The sequence below is a fragment of the Pinus tabuliformis genome, chromosome 5_1 (genome assembly GCF_031772625.1).
Source record: "Pinus tabuliformis cultivar Carrire ecotype Pingquan chromosome 5_1, CPIR1, whole genome shotgun sequence".
NCBI lineage: Eukaryota > Viridiplantae > Streptophyta > Pinopsida > Pinales > Pinaceae > Pinus > Pinus tabuliformis.
In genome coordinates, this window is record NC_142305.1 from 112184084 (window position 1) to 112205009 (window position 20926).

At 38.8% G+C, this 20926-nt stretch overlaps 1 protein-coding gene across 4 annotated transcripts in view; it reads right to left on the minus strand.

Annotated features, from left to right (window-relative positions):
* LOC149163676 (Protein kinase superfamily protein) overlaps window positions 1–13943 on the minus strand; it is a 413635-nt gene extending 399692 nt beyond the window's left edge. Inside the window, exon 1 of one of the 4 annotated variants that reach the window (XM_089431807.1) lies at window positions 13311–13943. In XM_089431807.1, coding sequence (XP_089287933.1) covers window positions 13311–13718 — 408 coding nt within the window. In that variant the 5' untranslated portion in view covers window positions 13719–13943. The remainder of the gene's footprint in view (window positions 1–13310) is intronic. The other 3 variants (XM_089431806.1, XM_089431805.1, XM_089431808.1) reach the window with 3 other exon arrangements.
* Between the last annotated feature and the right edge of the window lie 6983 nt (window positions 13944–20926).

Genomic DNA, 20926 nt, shown 5'->3' on the forward strand with positions numbered 1-20926 from the left:
GCTTATGTATCACAACCTCGACTCCATATGCCTAAAAGACAAGGCACCAATCCAAGTATTTGGTGATCATTTCAAAATTTTCTCCATAAATTTCTCTCCTTAAATTCGTTCCTTTTTTAAGGTTAAGGCAAAAATCTAGGGCTTGCAGTGAAATTTTAGGGAGGAGGCTTTTTGGTGATTTGGAAGCCTAAACATCAAGATACAGGCCTAGGCTACCAAACCTATCAATTTGGTGGGCCTCCACTCAAATTTCATCCATAAAATCTCTTTCCCTAGGTGTTGCTCCAAAAGGGAAACCTTAGTCTTTTTCCCCTCAACTTGAGGACTTTCTTCAAGGTTTCATGAGCCTTGGCTTAGTTGAGTATCATTGTAAGAAACCTTTTTCCTCGAGCCTTGACCTTGTGAATACCAATCACCATCGAAAAATCTCAAAACCCTAGGTCTTGAGCCTTCTTTTCTAGGGCTCTTCTTTGAGAGAAGTTTGCTTCTTTGAAGCCTTGAACCATTATTGAGTCTCTCTCTAAAATGAGCTTTAGCTCAATCACTTTGTGCCTTATACCTAGCATATCTATTTTAAGTGATCTCCTTTCTATCGGGACTCCTCCCATTGGTAAAATTCCATAAAGAGCAGGGGGTTTTGGATGAGGTGATATTAGGCCTCTACCCCATTTGTTACAGATCTATTTGGGCACATCACTCCCATCATCCAGATCAGTGTTTTAGGGCTCATCAAACCCTAATTTTAGTTGCTACATGCCCTAAACAAGTCACCCTTTTGAATGCCTCCTTCCCAGACAGTTTCATGACTTGAAGACATCCTGAAATGACCTCTAAAGGGACCAACGCAGGTAGGCCCATGTAAGGTTGCGTTGCAGAGCAGTTGAGTCCATGCCAGGGTGCTCTGCAAAGCACTTAGGCCCTCTTTCACCTGCGTTGGGCGAGATTGAGCGAAATTCACATAGGGTTTGGGGAATATTCTTATCTCTTGGAGTCATCTAGAAGTTTCCCTCACTTATCAACTCCTATGAGCTCGAAAATGGATGAGGAATGAGTTAAGATGCATCCTATCCTCTCATCCCTTCCTCCATGGAACTAATTCTAAGTATGGAAGGCCATTCAATACCCCCATTTATGACATAACCTCCTTCATCTTCCTATAAATTGAACACTCATCTAAGTGATCAGGGGCTGGACTATGTTGAATTGTAAGGAGATAATGTTGCTATGAGAATTGGCTTTGAGACAAGTATTGTTATGCTACAAGTTTGTCATGCTTTTGATGTGATGTGGATGGGATCCAAGATGGAGGAATGACTTTGAATCAGACATGATGGTTGTAATTCCTTCTATTCAATAAAGTATTTGAACCTTTTTCCCATATGTTTGTATTGATATATGATGCTTATATGTGTGTGAATGTATTTGATTCCATTTACTTGTATTCAATAGATCTTTTGCTTTGATCGGTTCTTTGTCTTATGTTTGTGTTTACAGGTACTTCTCAAGCGTGTTAAGTACGGGAAGGAGCGACAGGATCGATACAAGGGAGACAAGAGGAAAGCGGAACTACAAGTAGGTCTTCTCATCTTCTTTGTCTTATCTATTGCTTATAGGAAAAGGCTAAAGTGCTTTAAACTGTTGTTCTAGATATGGCTACTTATCTAGGGAATTAATATTTATCCGTAGATACCAAATTCTCCAAAACAAATTGGCGACCATACTAGGGAAGATCATCCTTCCTAGTAGCTTATCCACATCCTAGGACACTCTAGCAGACCTTACTTCCTTTCATTGATTGTATTTCAGCCTTGTTGAAGTGTTATTTGGTCAAAAATTGAGGTTAGATGACTCTTGAGTGGCCTCTCAGGAATCAGCGCAGGCTTGGTCAGGGGACAGTGCTCTGCAGAGCACCCTTGAGTGAGAGACAGTGCTCTGCAGCGCAATTAGGCCCCACCTTTGGATTGGATTTTTTCTCCAAATTTCCTTCTGTTTATGCTTGCTGAAAGATCAATGATTGTAGTATGTCTCTGAAATCAACTTGTATTTCCTCTTTCCAGCCCTACTTTGACTTGATTGATTAATGTTTCTTAAATGTTTTCTTTGTCATTATCGATCCATCGTCAAAGTTAGATTATAGTCAATTAATCTTTGTTCGAAAGAAAGTGTCATAAAAGTTTTCTTTTCCTTCGAAACTTAATTGTCGTAAAGTCTTCGTTCTTATAAAAAGATTGATTGATTGTATGTGCATTAGTTTCCTTTTTGTTCATCATAACATTAAGGGATTCGAAAAGAAAAACTTGCATCGTTCATATTGTAGTTTGTGAATGCTTGAAAGGAATAGCTAGGGAAATTGCATTAGATGTGCTCTTTGCTCTTTGTCAAAGATCTGATTGCTCTATCCCTACTAGCTAAGGTTTTCATTGTTCAATTGAATGAAAATAATGCTTATCATATTAGTTGCATTTTAGGAATTGCAAACATACATCACGTGGTGAACCTTGAAAGGCAAATTCTAAAGAAGATCAACTTAAAATTTATCTGAATTAACCTAATGGAGCATTATCACTTAACGAAAAACATTTAGAGGTCTAGGTTAGAGATGTGTTTCGGCGTCGTAAAACATAGCAACTGTCGCTAAATTGTCTGCAATACATCCCGAGTGTAATACCTCATTCCACGTACGTGAGTATATCGTAGTTCATCCACGTACCTTCGAGTATATAGGGTGGTGTTACAGTACGTACAGTATATGGGAATGCTCTCACTGTGCGGTTTTGCATTAGACAGCGCTAATACGGATGGGGCCTCCACGTACTTTCAGGTATATATGGGAGGACAACACTAGGTTGTTATCCATCCTTAGGTAACCGAGTCGGCCACCTTGTACACTACGATACACCAAACACAGCGTTCGGGAAGATTGCCTGCGCGTACTTCTTGGTTCGCCAGGAGGTATTTTGCAGTTCACAGTTGCTTGGTAAACCTTTTGCCTAGATTATCCCACTTTTGTTCTGTTATGTTACTTTGATTAAAATAAAATTAATTGACCGAGGATAACATCCTCCACGCTCACTCCTTAGTTGATCTTAGGTTGAAACATATGGCGACAAATCCAGAGTCCACCAATCGAGGAATTCCTTTTCTTGGGAATCCTAGTCCTTTTCCTCCTTCCGGAAATATTGGTGCTCCTTATATGGCTACATTGTCCCTTCCGGGATTTACCATTGGCTTGCCAGTATGATTGTTTTCAACCTCCTTGGTTCAAAATGTCGTGATTTCTCCGCAATCAAGTACTCCTCCAACTGGACAAAATCAACTTCCAGTTGATCCTAAAGTTGAGCCTTTGCCTTCTTCCTCGATTGTTTCTTCCTCTTCGCCTAGTGAAAGTATTGGTGCTAGTAACCAGGTGGCTAAGAAGAAGAAAGGGAAGAAGAAGAAGAAGAAGGGAATTCAACAGAGGGGCAACCAAGCAACCATTGCTTTGAATGCAACAACTGATGAAACCGTCCATCAAGCCTCACAAAGTTCGATATCCATGCAAACTTTGTGCGGGAGACCATCTTCTTCGAAATTGTCCTGATATTCCTCAGATCTTAAAAGAATGGTCTTCTCGTTCACATCATCCTGTGTCATCAACTTCTGGAGATCATGCTGGTGACACACCATCAACTAGTGGTAGTAAAGTTCATGGAAAGAAGGGTAGAGTTAAGTTTCCCTGTAGGTTATGTGAAGGGAATCACCCCATTCACCTTTGTCCCTATCTGGATGAAGCCAAAAAAGTGTTGGATAACTGTCCTGCTTCTCTGCAGCGACTTCCATCTGGTTATAGGAGACTCTCCCTTAATCCTTCACTAGTTGATGAATTGACCGACTTAAATCATCTGTCAGTCAAACCCACTCTCTCTAAAAGTGAATAGTATGAGTCTATACCCGACCCAAATCAACAGGTCGAGGTAACAGTTGACCCGATTTCACCTTCAGTTAATCGTACCTTTCCCAAAGAGAGTGAATATGATACCACTCAGGTTCTTTTCGTTTCTTCAGATTCCAATGAGCTTGGAGGCAACCCTCCTGTTCCATCAAGACAGGAGGAAAATCCTCTCGTTCTCGTAACTCAAGGGGATAATTCTCCCGTTCTTACGATACCCCCTCCAAGTAGTCTAGTCACTTCCTTTGATTGGAATCGACTAGCAGGATTCTGTCTTCCTTCTTATGTGCCTTTCCAGATCATAGTATAGGTTTGTAATATGATTGTATCTGGCACTATTATAGATGAAGGTGCATTTGTGAGTATCCTTTCCTCCACTGCTTGGCAAGCGCTCGGTTCACCGCTGCTTGTGCCAGTTACCCAGAATTTGTTGGCTTTTAACAGAGGAACCAGTCAACCATTAGGAATCCTCCCTCAGTTACCTATTACTTTGGGAGGAAAATTTGTTTATTTCAATGTGATGGTAGTCCCAGGCCCTTTAGATTACAATTTACTTCTTGGGCGCGACTATGTTTATGACATGGGAGCTATTGTTTCAACACTCTTTCAAGTGATTTGATTCCCGCATGAAGGCAGAATTGTCACCGTTGACCAGCTTTCATTTCCCAGTCCAAATATGGCTTCCAGTCAACCATCTTCCCTAAGTGGTCTTTTTGTACCAATGGTATCATCCTCGCCACGGGTTAGTTATGAGGCAACCCGTTCCATGCCTACATCAACTGACGATCAATTCAGTGATGTTGTACATTATGTACTGGGGGCACTGGAACCAAATCTCTCTAATGGATTCCTTGCAATGGATCCCTTCCAGAGCATTGTTCTCCCATCTAATGAGAACCTCTTGGATGTCATGACCTCTTATGGGTCGTGATCGAGGAAATTGAGGATAGTTCTTTTACTGTGTCAACCTCATTAAAAAATGAAACAGCTCCCATGAGGATAGTTCCTTGTCTTGTGTCAACGTCATTAAAAAATGAAACCAAGGATATGACGATAGTTCCTAGTCCTATGTCAACCTCGTTAAAAAATGAAACAAAGGGTATGAGCATAGTTCCTTGTCTTGTGTCAAGCTCGTTAAAAAATGAAACAAGGAATCTGAGCAGAGTTCCTTGTCTTGTGTCAAGCTCATTAAAAAATGAAACAAGGTCCCCTAGAGCAAAGTTCCAAGTCAAGTCTTTGAGTAGATCTCGTAAAATCCCAATAGAGTCTTTCACTTGATATCGTATATGAACCTTCATTCCATCCACCTGATAGCCGCAAGGAGTCTACTTAGGTGAATGTAATGAAGCTTGGGGGGCATGCACCTAATGGTAAAGTTAAGTTTCCCTGTAGGTTATGTGAAGGGAATCACCCCATTCACCTTTGTCCCTATCTGGACGAAGCTAAAAAGGTGTTGGATAACCGTCTTGCTTCACCGCAACGACTTCCATCTGGTTACAGGAGACTCTCCCTTTCATCACGCTGGGGGCATGGAAACTGAATCCAAGCATAGTTTTTCGTTTCAGGCTTGTGTAAAAATGAAACTGAATCCAAGCATAGTCTTTCGTTTCAAGCTTGTGTAAACATGAAACTGAATCCAAGCATAGTTCTTCGTTTCAAGCTTGTGTAAAAATGAAACTGAATCCAAGCATAGTTTTTCGTTTCAAGCTTGTGTAAACATGAAACTGAATCCAAGCATAGTTCCCTATGGTTCAAGCTTGTGTAAAAATGAACCCATCTCCATTTTAACCCTCGTGATTGCCATTCTATCAGCGTCTTCCATCATATGAGCCTTGGTTTTTCTCCTTCCATCACCACTAGTTACTTGGTCGATCATACGCTTTCACTTGGTTGTTTTACCCTTTTTGAGAAATAGTTACAATGAGTGGTCTTATTAGCCAGCCTCTTCACATAAATCAACATGTTTTGAGAAGTTCCAACATCACCAGAACCAGTTGCTATCCTAGACACCACTCGTTCCTCAAAGTGGAGTCCTCTTTAAGCTCTTTTCAGACTCTCGAAATATGAAAAGATTGTCGAGCGCTTGTCCTTTCCGGCGCGTTAACGAATTGGAAATGACATCTTCTCAATATAAGTTTAACCCTTTTTCGGGCTGAGATAGATTAATTACGAAAAAGGAATACATTGATCGAACATGATCAATAGGTTCTCTCTCGTATTGTTTTATGCTTTTTTGGGCTTGAGAGACAAATCTACGAAAAAGAACTTGTGGAGTTTTCTTTTTGTCCCTTTTCGAACTCTCTAAACATGAAAAGGACCAAGTTATCTTTATCGTTAAACTCGTTAAAACATCAAATCGTGACAAATTTGTCCATCTAGACAAGACTGAGTTTCACCTTCGCTAGACTCGTTAAAACATCACATAGCGATGGATTCACCTGAAGGGTCGAATTATACAGCAAGCATATGTTATCCTCCTCAAGCTTGATTAAAAATAAAGAGGTACTGGTCATCAATGACTGGGGAAAATGGGAAAAATGGGTAAACCACTTTATGGTAGCAGGTCGCTCTTGAACATGACACTTTCACTTCATCTCCGTGACTATTTGGGTTGGACTTTTACCTATGGTCTATCACACCATCCATCACTTTTGGTTTTGGGTCAATGTTGCCAATTCATTCAAACCATTTGGGTTGGGTTATCTGCTTGATGGTTATCATACCTATGGTCTATCACACCATCCATTACTTTGGTTTTGGGTAAATGCTACCAATTCATTCAGTGTCGCCAATATGTTCAAGAGAAGTCATTCAGTCAAAATTCATCCTTTGCAATACCATAAACCTTCATTTTCATGACCGTTATTCCTGAACTTTGTGTCGTCAGTCAAATTTCGTCTCCAAAATCACTACACTCATTTTGTGTTGTTGATGTCAGATACATCAAGGCCCTCCTGCGACGAGTCGCTTCTTGTCGACATCAGCACATTATCCAAGAAGTTGACTTAGAAACACCCTTCCAGTGCCTTGAGGCTTGCATACATCAGTGGCAGGTTTCTCGCTTCCGGCGATAGGTTTACATCAATGGCCTTCGTCCAAAAGACTTTGTGTGGTGTTCGACATCAAATCATCCATTCACACCATGCAAAATGTACTGCAGTACCTTGAGGATCATTATCATTATCGATGATTTCTCTCGTGTCTGTTAATAGCTTACATCATTGGCTGGTAATCAGACGATGTCTTCCCATGTTCGACTTCAGATCACATATTCACATGGTTAGACTCATACTTGAGCGAACGATTGAACGAGATAGAAGACCCCAGATCTAGTTTCATCCATCCAGGCTGCGATTTCAGGAGTACTAAATCATATGTACAATGGCTTTACATTGATGGTCATTTCGATCATGGGTCTATATCTGTAGACGACTGTCTGTGTACATGTAACAAAAGTTTATATGCTAAGCATCGGTATGCTTTCCCTCAGCAATTCATGAAAAAATCAAAAAATCATGATATTTGTATTGTAATTGATACAGGTCACCTTCCACTTCGAAACCTCCTCATCACATCGTAAAGCATTTCATTCGACATTTACATTTTTCGACTTCATGCTTTAGGGGGCAGTTGTTACAAATCCATTTGGGCACATCACTCCCATCATCCAGATCAGTGTTTTAGGGCTCATCAAACCCTAATTTCAGTTGCTACATGCCATAAACAAGTCACCCTTTTGAATGCCTCCTTCCCAGACAGTTTCATGACTTAAAGACATCCTGAAATGACTTCTAAAGGGACCAGCACAGGTAGGTCCATGTAAGGGTGCGTTGCAGAGCAGTTGAGTCCATGCCAAGGTGCTCTGCAGAGCACTTAGGCCCTCTTTCACCTGCGCTGGGCGAGATTGAGCGAAATTCACATAGGGTTTGGGGAATATTCTTATCTCTTGGAGTCATCTAGAAGTTTCCCTCACTTATCAACTCCTATGAGCTCGAAAATGGATGAGGAATGAGTTAAGATGCATCCTATCCTCTCATCCCTTCCTCCATGGAACTAATTCTAAGTATGGAAGGCCATTCAATACCCCCATTTATGACATAACCTCCTTCATCTTCCTATAAATTGAACACTCATCTAAGTGATCAAGGGCTAGAATATGTTGAATTGTAAGGAGATAATGTTGCTATGAGAATTGGCTTTGAGACAAGTATTGTTATGCTACAAGTTTGTCATGCTTTTGATGTGATGTGGATGGGATCCAAGCTAGAGGAATGACTTTGAATCAGACATGATGGTTGTAATTCCTTCTTCTATTCAATAAAGTATTTGAACCTTTTTCCCATATGTTTGTATTGATATATGATGCTTATATGTGTGTGAATGTACCTGATTCCATTCACTTGTATTCAATAGATCTTTTGCTTTGATCGGTTCTTTGTCTTCTGTTTGTGTTTACAAGTAGTTCTCAAGTGTGTTAAGTACAGGAAGGAGCAACAGGATCGATACAAGGGAGACAAGAGGAAAGCGGAACTACAAGTAGGTCTTCTCATCTTCTTTGTCTTATCTATTGCTTATAGGAAAAGGCTAAAGTGCTTTAAACTATTGTTCTAGATATGGAAACTTATCTAAGGAATTAGTATTTATCCATAGATACCAAATTCTCCAAAACACCATTGTTAGCACTTTGTCTAGCTCTTGTCTTGTAGGGTTTCCCTCTCTAAAGCCTGCTAGATTGTGGTAACAATATCATTTCTTGTCATCTTAACATCATGAAGCTCATTCTTCAAACTCATTGCTTAACCAATGTTGTTGATAGTGTATAATCCATTTAGGGCATAGTACATCTACTTTGAAGATTGAAGACTTGAAACATAAGGAATCAAGTGATCTTTGATAGATTCCACAATGATGCTCATAGTTGTGATGTCATCCTTCTCATAATTTCTTTTTCCTTCATTATCTTGGGGTTTAGGGACCTTGCCTCTTACAATACCCAAGAGATCATTCTTTGCAAGAATAACATCAATCCTTGTCTTCCAAGCCCTGAAATTTGTAGCTCCTTCTAGTTTGTTTTCAAACTTCAGAGAGGAACCCATGATCTAGGTATTCTTCAAGAGTATCTTTTACCAAAGCTTCTTCAAGAGTGATCTCAGAGTCCTTTCCATCACCAAAGCCCTAATACCATGTTGACTTTTCGAGTGCAACAGATACAAGCACAAATTTCTAAAATACCAATAATTACTTCTAACATGTAGATCTTCTTTTAACAATTCCAATTTATCATTAAGCAATTACACTTCAGAAATTCAACCATAAAAGCATAAGGACAATAGAGAACACAATTCACAAAGAGAACACAAGATTTACCCTGGGAAAACCCACTTGGGGGGGAAATCTAGCAACCTTTTCCTTAGAGAAATTCTTCAGTTCAACAAGAGATACATCTAATGTTGTTATTCAACTATGCAAACAACCCAAGCAGTGATGGTCAAACCTAGTCAAGCAGCCCTCTAGTCACGTTAAGTCAAGTCAAATTTCTGCTCTTTTATTTCAGACCTCTCTGATCTGCCAAGGTCCAATTTTGGCCTCCCAGAATATGCCCAGAAACTCGGTCTACCCATAATTTCAGCTTACCCAAAATATGTTGCCCAGAAACTTCCCAGAAATTCATACGTGTAAGTTCAAGAGAGAGACAGATACATGCTAGAGATGAATTTGTCCTTCTTCAACCTTCTTTTCCTTCGCTTGGAAGCCCATAAACTGTCTTGTGTTGTGTGAGGTCAAATGGTGTCTTGTGGGGGAGGTCAAATGTTCTTTATATAGTTTTTTTCCTTTGCAAATGGGTGTGTCTCTTCACTATGGCCAACTTGACTACTTTGGAGCCAAAAATTCAAAATTCAAATTTCGAAATCCAACATGAAGAACATGTCTAATAATAATTCTTTCAAGGGCTAATCGATGAAAATGACATGAAGAACGTGTCTTACAAATTCATTATACATTACAGGGGCTAAAATATAAACCTAGACAATGGAAATAAAGGCCTCAAGAAAGGTCACACTAGACAAGGGACAAGAGATAACCACCAAGGTGAAGGATGGTAACAAGAATACAATCACAAGCCATCTATCATCCAGTTCAACCTGTGATTCATAATAGAATGTCCTTAAACATTAAATGAAAGCACTTCATTACCAAATTGGTTAATGTACCTTAAAATAGATGACCCACCTTCATCGAATGAGTAGACTAGATGAAATAAAGCACTAATCAGAGCATGGATGGAAGGGCTTTGAGGCTAGCTATATGTGGATCATCATATGGTTGTTGGTTGGCAAGCGAAACAAATAAGAGAAAATTTTCTCCTAGAGGTTACCCACTTCTATGGGTAACATGGACTACTTTCTATTTTGGATGGTTGTTATGAACCATTCCCCTAGGAGGATTATTTTATTGTTTTATCTCTCATGCACCTTTTGAGGGTGCATTTTGTGAGCTTTTCTAGGTGGACCCTTGAATTGTAAGGAGATAATGTTGCTATGAGGAAATTTTCTCCTAGAGGTTACCCACTTCTATGGGTAACATGGACTACTTTCTATTTTGGATGGTTGTTATGAACCATTCTCCTAGGAGGATTATTTTATTGTTTTATCTCTCATGCACCTTTTGAGGGTGCATTTTGTAAGCTTTTCTAGGTGGATTTTTGTCTTTAACTTAGAGGGGTTAAATTGGAGGAGATTTAGGGTTTTGATGCAACGCTTCACTCTTGGGCACAATTACCACAATTACTAAGTCTTGCATGGTTTATTTTATTGTTGGAGAGGTTGGAACATGGTTTGGAGAAATCAATAGATGGTATTTGAAAAACAATACATGGTTTGGAACATGTTTTGATGGAGGCTAATCACTTTGGCACTTCATCCTAAAGTGCACTGCGTATGATAAATATTTTATTGATTGGAGATTTAGGGTTTTGATGCAGCACTTCACTCTTGGGCACAATTACCACAATTACTAAGTCTTGCATGGTTTCTTTTATTGTTGGAGAGGTTGGAACATGGTTTGGAGAAATCAATTGATGGTATTTGAAAAACAATACATGGTTTGGAACATGTTTTGATGGAGGTTAATCACTTTGGCACTTCTTCCTAAAGTAATTATTTTATTGATTATGTGTTGAGGTAGTTACGAGGCACAATTTTCTAGGTCAAACCTCTCCTAGGTGCTCTCTCATCATTATTGCATGGATATTTCAGCTACATTTGGCATATTTTGACTTCTCTTAGAGAGTGTGCTCACCCCTTTAACTTGGTTCATATATTATTTTATTGGAGGTGGTTATGGAGTAGTTTTATCAAGAGGTGTGTGGTATATTTGTGGAGGGCCACACTTGGCACATTGCATGCTCTTGCTTGGTCTTCTTTCTATTTTTGGAGCATTACCTAGGATGACACAATTTTGGAGATAGTCTACATACTGTTTTTGGTGTTGACCACTCCATTTCATGTGGAGCTCTCCATCTAGTTGGCACCTTTCACATTCATACATGGAGTTGGTTGCTTTAGAATTCACGCATGTGCATTGGCATTGGTTGCTTGCATCTTGTGGAATACTTGTTATTTTTGCATGGTGGCTATGGAGCATTCTCCTAGAAGGATTATTTTATTATTTTATCTCTCGTGCACCTTGGACAATGCAATTTTTCACCTTTTCCAAGTGGACCCTTGAGCACATCCTCTTAGGTTGAAGCTCTTTTATTCTATTTTTGCATGCATCCACCTTAGAGGGCACACTATATATGGACTTTTGGCATGTTGACTTAGTTATCAATATCATGCCTACTTTTAGTTGTATGCCCTCTGTTGGCAATGAACATTGTACTTTTTCCTAATTTTAATGAGGGCAAGTTCTCCTCGAGTGGTTTATGTCCACAAAGCTTGACATGGTCAACCATGGATTGAGAAGGGATCTAGTTCTAAATACCCCAGAGTCCATTTTATATTATTTTTTTTTACTTCTCATGAATTTAGTAAGCAAATAAGTTTATCGTATATGAGAACAGACTCCCTCCATAAATAGGAGCTTTCTCTCCATTGCAATGGTTGTTGAGATTTTAGGGATTGAGAAGCTCTCCCCTTGGACTATGTTTACATATCATATGCTTGGAGGCTAATGCAGAATGGAGGTATAGCATCTTGCTTATGTGAGGCTTTATGATTGTAATGTTTTGATATGTTGATTTTTATTTTAGGAAACCCTGGATAATTTTGTTATGAAGACTTTGCAATGAACCATGTTTTATTTGGATAATGTAATGTGAAGATTTGATCTCACTTATCGTTATTGTTGTTGTATAAAGCTAACACCTAATAAACCTAGTGATTGCTAGCTTGATATCGCATCAGCTTCATGGTAATATCAAGAATTGCACACCTTGCTTTCCAAGCATATAATATTCTGCAATCGATTTCAACAAGTAAGGGTGATTTCCGGCACACATAGCAGCCAACCCTTATTGCCTTACTTTTTCATGCATTCGGCCTCTTTGACTCCATTTACCCAAGGTTTGATTAGGCACTTAGTCCGCAGGTTTTCCAGCTTTATTTTTTGTTCTCACACCATCCACTTATCCATCTATACTGCAAATCGTTTTGCTTCGGAGTGGCCTATTTCTGGCATTACATGACCACAACCTGTTAAAGTAATACTACGAATGTAGTAAAAGGTAGAAATCCGTCGAATTTTGATGCAGCAAGGAAAATATATCCAGATATTGTCGAATTTAAGTAATTCTGACATCAACTGTCAGATATTGTCGAATTTAAGTAATTCTGACATCAACTGTCAGATATTGTCGAATTTTAGTCAACTTCGACGGACAGGAGCTAATTCTGACACTGCATTTCAAGATATTGTCGAATCTACGTCAAATTCGACGGGGCGGCCCTAATTCTGACATTAAATTTCAAGATATTGCTATCATTACCTCAAATTCGACGGAGCACCATAATTCTGACATTATATTTCAATATATCGTCAAATTAAGTCAAATTTGACGGAGCGACCCTAATTCTAATATTGACTTTGCAGGATGCCATCGAATAAGTAAATTCGACGAAGGGGGCCTGACATTGGATTACAAGATACCGTCGAATTCACTTCAAATTCGACGAAGCGGCTCTCATACTGACATAAAATATCGAGATATTGTCGAATTTACGTAAAGTTAGACAAAGCGACCCCAATTCTGACATTAAATTTCAAGATATTGTTAGATTCGCGTCAAATTCGACGGAGCGGCCAAAATCTGACATTAAATTTTACGCTTGTGTACAAATTGTGATATAAAACTAAATAAATAACTGCAAACACTGAAAAGTACCTTGAACATAGAATCCGAACGCCCGAGTAGACCGTCAATGTAGCGTAGCCCAGCCCAGCGTCCAAATGTCGATCCTATTTGCAGTAAACGCCGTAAAAGAAGAAGGGGTCGGTTACGATAAATTAAAGCGATTTTGTTCGGATCATAGTTATCCAACAGCTCGGCCTCTGACGTTCCTACTTCGAATACATATCCCGAATACTTCGAAAACGTGTCTGTCTCGCCCAAATTTTCGCTATTTTCACCCCTGAAACATCGTACACGGAGACCTGTTGGAAGGCGAGGTAATCTGGAGTGGGTACTGAGGCTTTGCAGGAGATTTGCATGGGTGCAATGGCGGTGAACCTGCAATGGCCGACGAGAAGAGCAGGGGCAGAGTAACGGCAGAGGTAGGGCCAATGGCGCCATGAGTATAAATTTTCTGAGCTCAGATGAGATATATATGTGACATCTTCGCGTTTGAAATCAGTGTCGCGTGCTTTTATTTCGAGAGTGAGTGTCGGTTTCGGGAAGGAAGGCGCAAGTGTCACGCAGCTTATCTGAGGCCCCGGTTTCTCCTTGTCTTAATCCATTGTGTCAAAGATTTGCTGATAATTTTTATACAGTTTTTAATCTTCTAATTTGTCAATTTCAAAACTCGATCCCTCGATTTTGCAATGGTTTTGATAAAAACGACTGTATCGAAGGCTCTCGACATTGCAATGGCTTTTCATAAAACAAAACAACTGTGGCGATGATAATATTGTTAGTTAAATCAAGTACGATGGTTAATGGTTTTCATAAAAACATGTTTTTCCGATAATAATTGTTAATTTTTAAAGTTAAATAAAGTATAATGATGGTTAATTGTGGGTTAAATAAAAAATAATTATTATGTTAGGAAATTGATTAAAATATTTATTTTATTTTTCATAAATAAAGGTTTCATATATTAATTTGGAGCTTGGTTATGAAGCTAAAATTACATAGTATGCCGTAAAACTGCTTCTGCTCGGCTAAGAGCTCGTCTTCCTCGGACGTAAGGAAACAGCTTAACGGCCCAAGACCCAGAGGCATTGGCAGGAGTGAAAGCCTGCTCCCTTACGGACCACCAACGGGTTATTACAGGTGGCGTGGTTTTCCTTGATAACGGTGATGAGTCAAATCGACATTCGCGGATAGCAGCCAGAGATGGTTGTCCTCACTGTTGGTTTGACACCTGAGTTTGATAGGTTTTGCCACCTTCGGAAGAAGCTAAAATTACATATCATATCAATTTTTAAAAAATAATATTTTATTGAAATATATAAATTTTAATAAAGTAATATTTTAATAATTATTTAAAAAGTTAACTTTTTTCCCTTTATATAAATTATTTGAGTTGAAATGACTTTTTAATTTTAAAATAAAATTTAAGATTATTTTTAATTAGTCATTTCTATATAAAAAAAGCAAAATAATAACTTAAAAAATCTATAAATATTTCATATATATGGCACACTAGTTGTTATAAATAATAAATAAATTATATTTTAATAATAATGATAAGTCATTATGCAATTTCATAAAGATGAATAAATTATTATTATTATTATTATTATTAATAAATTAACAATTAAATTAGTTTAGCTTGTGGAGTATAGAATAAACGGTTGTGGAGTGTATTGTTAGGTCACTATGTGATGTGAAGGTCACTGGTTCAAAATGTTGTGGGCAAGAATCCAGTCGTGTTAAGGGTTGGTGTCACCAAGGCAAGGTGCGACCCAGGGTGATTTTGACGGCTTAGATGCCCCTAGGTCGCGGTTTCTCAAGCCACAAGTCCAACTTGATGTAATCTTTGGAAAAATTTAACAACTTGACAAACAAAAACAAAAAAATGACAATTAAATTATAATAAATTATTCCCCCTCAAGTATCTCCAATGAAGACCAATATTTCTTGAAATCAGGGGTTTTATCTGCTACGTTTCCCCCTGTTCACTTCGACCTGGATTCTATTCTCATGCTCGTCAAGCTCTTTGAACTTAAACCTTAAGCCATTGTCTCTCCCTCAAACTGTAAGGTCTTTCTCGAGCTTAACGAAGAAGTTATTTCTAAAATTCTTGGCATCCTAGCTTCAGGAATCGATATAACAGATAAGGGATTAGACCAGGGATTCAATTCCTCAAGAGTTTGCTCCAAAACCCTGACCCAGATTTATAATTGCAATTCCCTATTCCTACCAATCTGTTAAACCCCTTTACCGGACCTTAACATCCCTTTTCTCTATCAGTTTTGGGATAGTTGATGACTTGAAGTTATTTTCTTGGTCATTCGGCTTATCACCATGAACCTTCATCAGCAAATAATCAATTTAGCAAAATACCTAGTCAGATCTATTACAGTTGACCTTTCTATTGCTATTCCATTCAACTCATGTCGTCACTGCACATATCTAGTCCATTCGGTCTTATTTAATTACCCTAATTACTTTGTGTCTACCAAACTCCTCACTATTGTTAAAGATGTAAGTGATATAGAAAAGGAAGTCTTTCGATGGATTAATGTAATTTATCCAGGACGCTTCCCTGATTCTTACACTTAGTACATAGATTGTTTTTCTTTTTACTTGAAAGTTGAATTCACTGGAGAAGCCTCAGAAAGGATTTTCAAGGAACAAAGAAGAATCCTTAGACTTACTGAGGAGGAAAGTATGGGAAGTCGGTTCCTTTATCAAAATTTCTCTTTAATCTGTCTATATGGTTTCGAAAGAGAACCTTTCAAATTACCCAAATATATTTCACCGTTACTTTTTTGCTTATGAAGTGTTTAGACAGAAAATTGCTCTAAATGAATTCCATTTTGTATCAAACAAAAAACGAACACTCTTTAGTTATCCATACTCAATCCCACCATTAATCGCTAAAAACAAAAATGCTATATTGAAGATTTGCTGGAGGAAGCAGCGCCCACCAACAGAAACATGAAAGACAAATGGGGATGGGGCCAGACCAGAGTTTACACGACAGCAGCAGGATATAGAGCTTTGCAGGATTCAAGAAATAGCAGTCAAAATCCGGCCTTTTGGAAGAATGTCTGGGATCCTCTAGCCCTTCCAAAAGTGAACTTCTTTTTCTGGACCCTGGCCCATATCAAAGTCTTAACTGGTGACAACCTGGAAAAAAGGAATATAGTAGGACCGCACAGATGTGTTCTATGCAGCAGCAAATCTGAAACAGCCCAGCATCTCTTCTTGGAGTGCAATTTTGCAAAAGAGGTATGGAGTATTATTTTACATAATTTTCAGATTACTATGCCTTCACAAACCTCTGTTGCAGATCTATATGTCACTTGGAACAGTATATATCCTCAGTGCATCCCTCCTAAATCAATCTGGAAAAAGATATGGACAGCTATCCCAAAGTATGTGTGCTAGCAGCTCTGGCTAGCTCGAAATCAGCAGATTTTCAGAGAGATGAGGCACACTCCACTGCAAGTTGCAGCAAAAGCTAAATCTTTCCTATTGGAAGCAATCCAACAGCAGTATTTTAAAGAAGACCCATTGCTCTTGCCTGAAGAAAAAAGATGGCTTGGCGAGCTAGAGCCCAGTCCGCATAAGCAGCTCCTCTCTCCACAAAAGGCAAACCAGGAATGGCGTATAAGAGAAGAAGATGACAAATTCCAACTTTGGTGGCGGTCACAAAATTTAACCACAATTTTCTTTGACGGAGCATCCAAAGGGAACCCCGGAGATGCAGGTGCAGGGGGGGTCATATACTCCATCGAGGGGATAGCAAAAGACTGCTTCTGTTGGGGACTCAGCCAGAAATCTAACAATCAAGTAGAGATTCTTGGGCTACTCAAAGCCTGCCACATTGCAAGAGATAAAGGAGTTAAAGACCTCCAAGTTTTTGGAGACTCTGAGTTAATAATAAAGAGCCTGAAGATGGGAAGCCTATTCAGTAATGCCAGCCTTAACAAAATACTGGATAGGCTGAAGAGAGTCCTTCTAGATTTTGATACATGTAAGTTTTATCACATCCTTAGAAAGTCAAACGGTGAAGCGGACCAGCTGGCAAACAAGGGCAGCTCTCTGCTGAAAGGACTGCTAATTGTAAACAGTGAAACTACTATACAAATGCCCTGAAAAATCTTGCTGATTTAAAACAGCAACAGGTTGAAATTTGTAATGTAATTGGAGCAGCTTGGGCATAGACCCAAGGTTTTTTAAATCAATAAAATCATAACCGTTTTAGTTAAAAACAAAAAAAAAATAAACAAAAATGCTATATATGCAATCGAAAACGAAATGTTGTCATTTGGTTTGGTGCAGGATGAATGTTGGCACTATGACCCACTACCGATTATTTTTGAACTGAGGAAACATGCAATGTTATCAACATACACACGTGAAAGCAATCCATAAATAGAAAAGATGGCAAATACCCTTTCATCGTTTTATGGTCATAAATAGGTGGTTATGTAGATACCCATGGGAAATAAAGAAGAAAATGACCAAGCTCTGGTGTCAACTAAAATACAGGTTATTGAGACAGAAACTGAACAGTCATCACCTGTCGTATTTGATTCGGTATCGGAGAGGAAATATGAGGTTTTAAGCCCAGAAGAAGTAATGCATCGTGTGAAAGCAAAATAAGGTGATATAGACACTAAATTGTTCGAGAGAGGGGTTGACCAATTAAATAAAGAAACGCAACTATGAATTGAGGATATTTAGCTAAAGGATTCTGAGGCTCGAGTCTTGGATATCAAACATAATTTTACAGAAGGAAAGTCAATGCAGATAGTGGGCACAAAATTAACATTGTTGCCACAACAATCTTAGTTAGTAGAAGAAAGGGTGCTCAAGGATGTGGTCTCCACATTTGGACCAAGGTTTATCTCTTCTACTAATTTTGAGACGAATGTTTTTAATTTCACGGTAATCCAACTGGAACTCGGTGAGAATAAACAATTGGTAGATTCCCCTTTAGCAATTAATTTGGGCAAAGTGTCAGACCTTGATATGATCAATTTACACAAGCAAGTTGGGGAAATCATTGCCAAACGATTACTTGACTCAATAGCTAGAAATAGAAATATGAAAGACATGTTTAGAAAGGTATCTGACCAATTTCATATTGCATGAATAGCTCTGAGAACCAGAGCTAACCAGATCAAAGAGCTGGAAGACATGGTAATTCGTCAAGTTGGTCAACCTAAATAAATTGGACCTCTTAATAAATTATTGGAGGAAAAGGAAAAGGAGATTAAAATCCTACATAATATTATGAACACCCCTAACTAGGACCCTCATATTTTAATACAAGCTTTTGAAAGAAGAGAAGAAAACAAGAAGCAACTACAGGAGACAAAAACTTTCGTCCAACTTAAGGAAGAAGAAATGGAGAGAAAACACAGTTAGCTGGAAGTTTCTAAAGAAGAGTTCTAAGCAAAAGAAGAACAACATCTCAAAATTATTGCAAAGTATAAAGCTAAGGTTGATCGAGCCCTTGCCACCTCCCAAGTAATGGAAGTTGAAGGCTCAAATTTCTTACACATAAAGATTTTTCAATTACAATAGGAACTTGACAGAGCTAGAAAAGAAAGAGGAGTCAAGAAGAGGGAGGAAATATTGCTAGAACAAAAAAATGACATGATAGAACAAATTCAAAATTCACTTAAGGAGAAACAGGGCAAGGTCAAATCCTTGCATGAGGTGACCACAATTACTACCATAGGAAAACAGGTCCTCATAAAGGAAAAACCCAGAAATTTGGAGGGAAAATAAGCATAAAATGTTATCAATAAGAGCCTATGTAGAGATACTTTCTGATTGTGAAAAGGGGATATAAGGAGCGCCAGTGTAGAGGCCAAAGTATAGCTTCAGAGCTGGAAGAAAGACTAAAGGACATCGACCCGCTCATCGATTTTATTAACACTCTGGAAGATGAAACTCTTGCTAAAATGGATCTGCCTTCAAGGGATGATTGTGTATTATCCCTTTGTATGATGAAAGAAAAATGTAGTGCAATGCATCTCATGCGAGAAGAGTTCAAGAGGGCTTCTAAAGAGATTGAGTATTTCAAATTCGATTGGAACTATTTAGGCAGATTTGGCGTCCCATCATTCTGGGGATAGGAGAACTGATTGATTTCCAATGAAGGGTTCTATGATAGATTGAAGGCTACAAAGTAAGACCTCGGTTGTTTAGCTGTGCAAGGGGGGAATCTATTTCCCCATCTATAGTAGTCAGTGCCCTCTACAGAGACTTCGTTATCTTATCTAAGATAAATAAGCTAATACAAAATCTTCCCGCGGCAAGCTATCAAATTTGATCTCAACTGAAAGTGGCGATAACTAAATATAAAAGTGTGTCTTGGCTAGTACCGACAGATTGGGACATGATTTCTAAGATCATAAGGCTTATAAATCATAACATCATCCTGGAGCATGTGTCTTCAATTACTCAAGTTGTTCAACCTATTCAACCAATGCAATCAGTTATCGATAAACTAGAAGATTGGAGTGAAATCCCTTTGATCGCAACTCAGGCACTGTAGCTAAAATGCATGGAGCTCAAAGTTCCTTTCATGTGGTTATGTTGAAGCAATATAAAGTGTCTAAGTCAAAAAGTGTAACACCCTCCTCCCACAACTACCCAAGCAACCGGCTAGTCGAGGTAAACATGCGACGAGATGCCACTATGATATGATTTGACCTCCTAAGTCACATTAAGGAAGTGGAACCAACGGAAACACACCATACAGACATTAATCATTAGCTACATGACCCTTAGGAACCAATCCAACTTTAGACAACTTGCCTTGGGGTCCCACTGAGCTTTTGGACATTTTAAAGCTCAATCGCTCCCATGCTATACGCATGAGGATGACCAGAAACACAAAGTCGCTCCCATAGGCTTGCTTGCCAGCGACCAAAGACCAAAACTATCAATGCTATGCCAGCGACTCCAAGATTTGAGCCACTTTTTCAGGCCTAGAGCCCAAGTCACTACCCAGAGTTGAACCATCTCTTCAAATCAGTAAATTAACATGGAAATGACAGTACTAAAGCAAATATTTATTCAAGACCTTGACTGGACCCCTACTAGTCATGATAGGCATTTCGTCAAACATATTGAAAATGTGTAATCTACAAGTGTAATTAATAGTTCTGAGCATAGGAGTCTCATACTTAGCTGAGAATCGCTAAGAACCATTGATGCCTCAACACATAAACTACCATTCCATCCATTAGGTCATAGATACATTGATGAGAGCCACACATGGCTGTTGTCATAAAAACACATATATAACCAGCATAATAGGGACATAATTATCCATGAAATCACAGTCATGTAAAGCACATTTTGTCCATCATAATACTCATAGAAATACCACGAGAAATAAAATTTCATTAATGATGCAAAATCCAAACCCGGGATGGAACTTCCACGTTCCACCCGACCGTAGAATGGCTGAGTCTAATCTCTCTTCATCCATTCACCCCCGTGCCATATTCCTAGCATGAATGTGGGATATCATAGAATACATCAATCAAAACTCATCCAGGGCTTCAAGAGGCCATCCACCTCAACCCATCAAATAGTTATTCCACCTCACGGTCAGACATCATAAAACCATCATTAGATTGGTC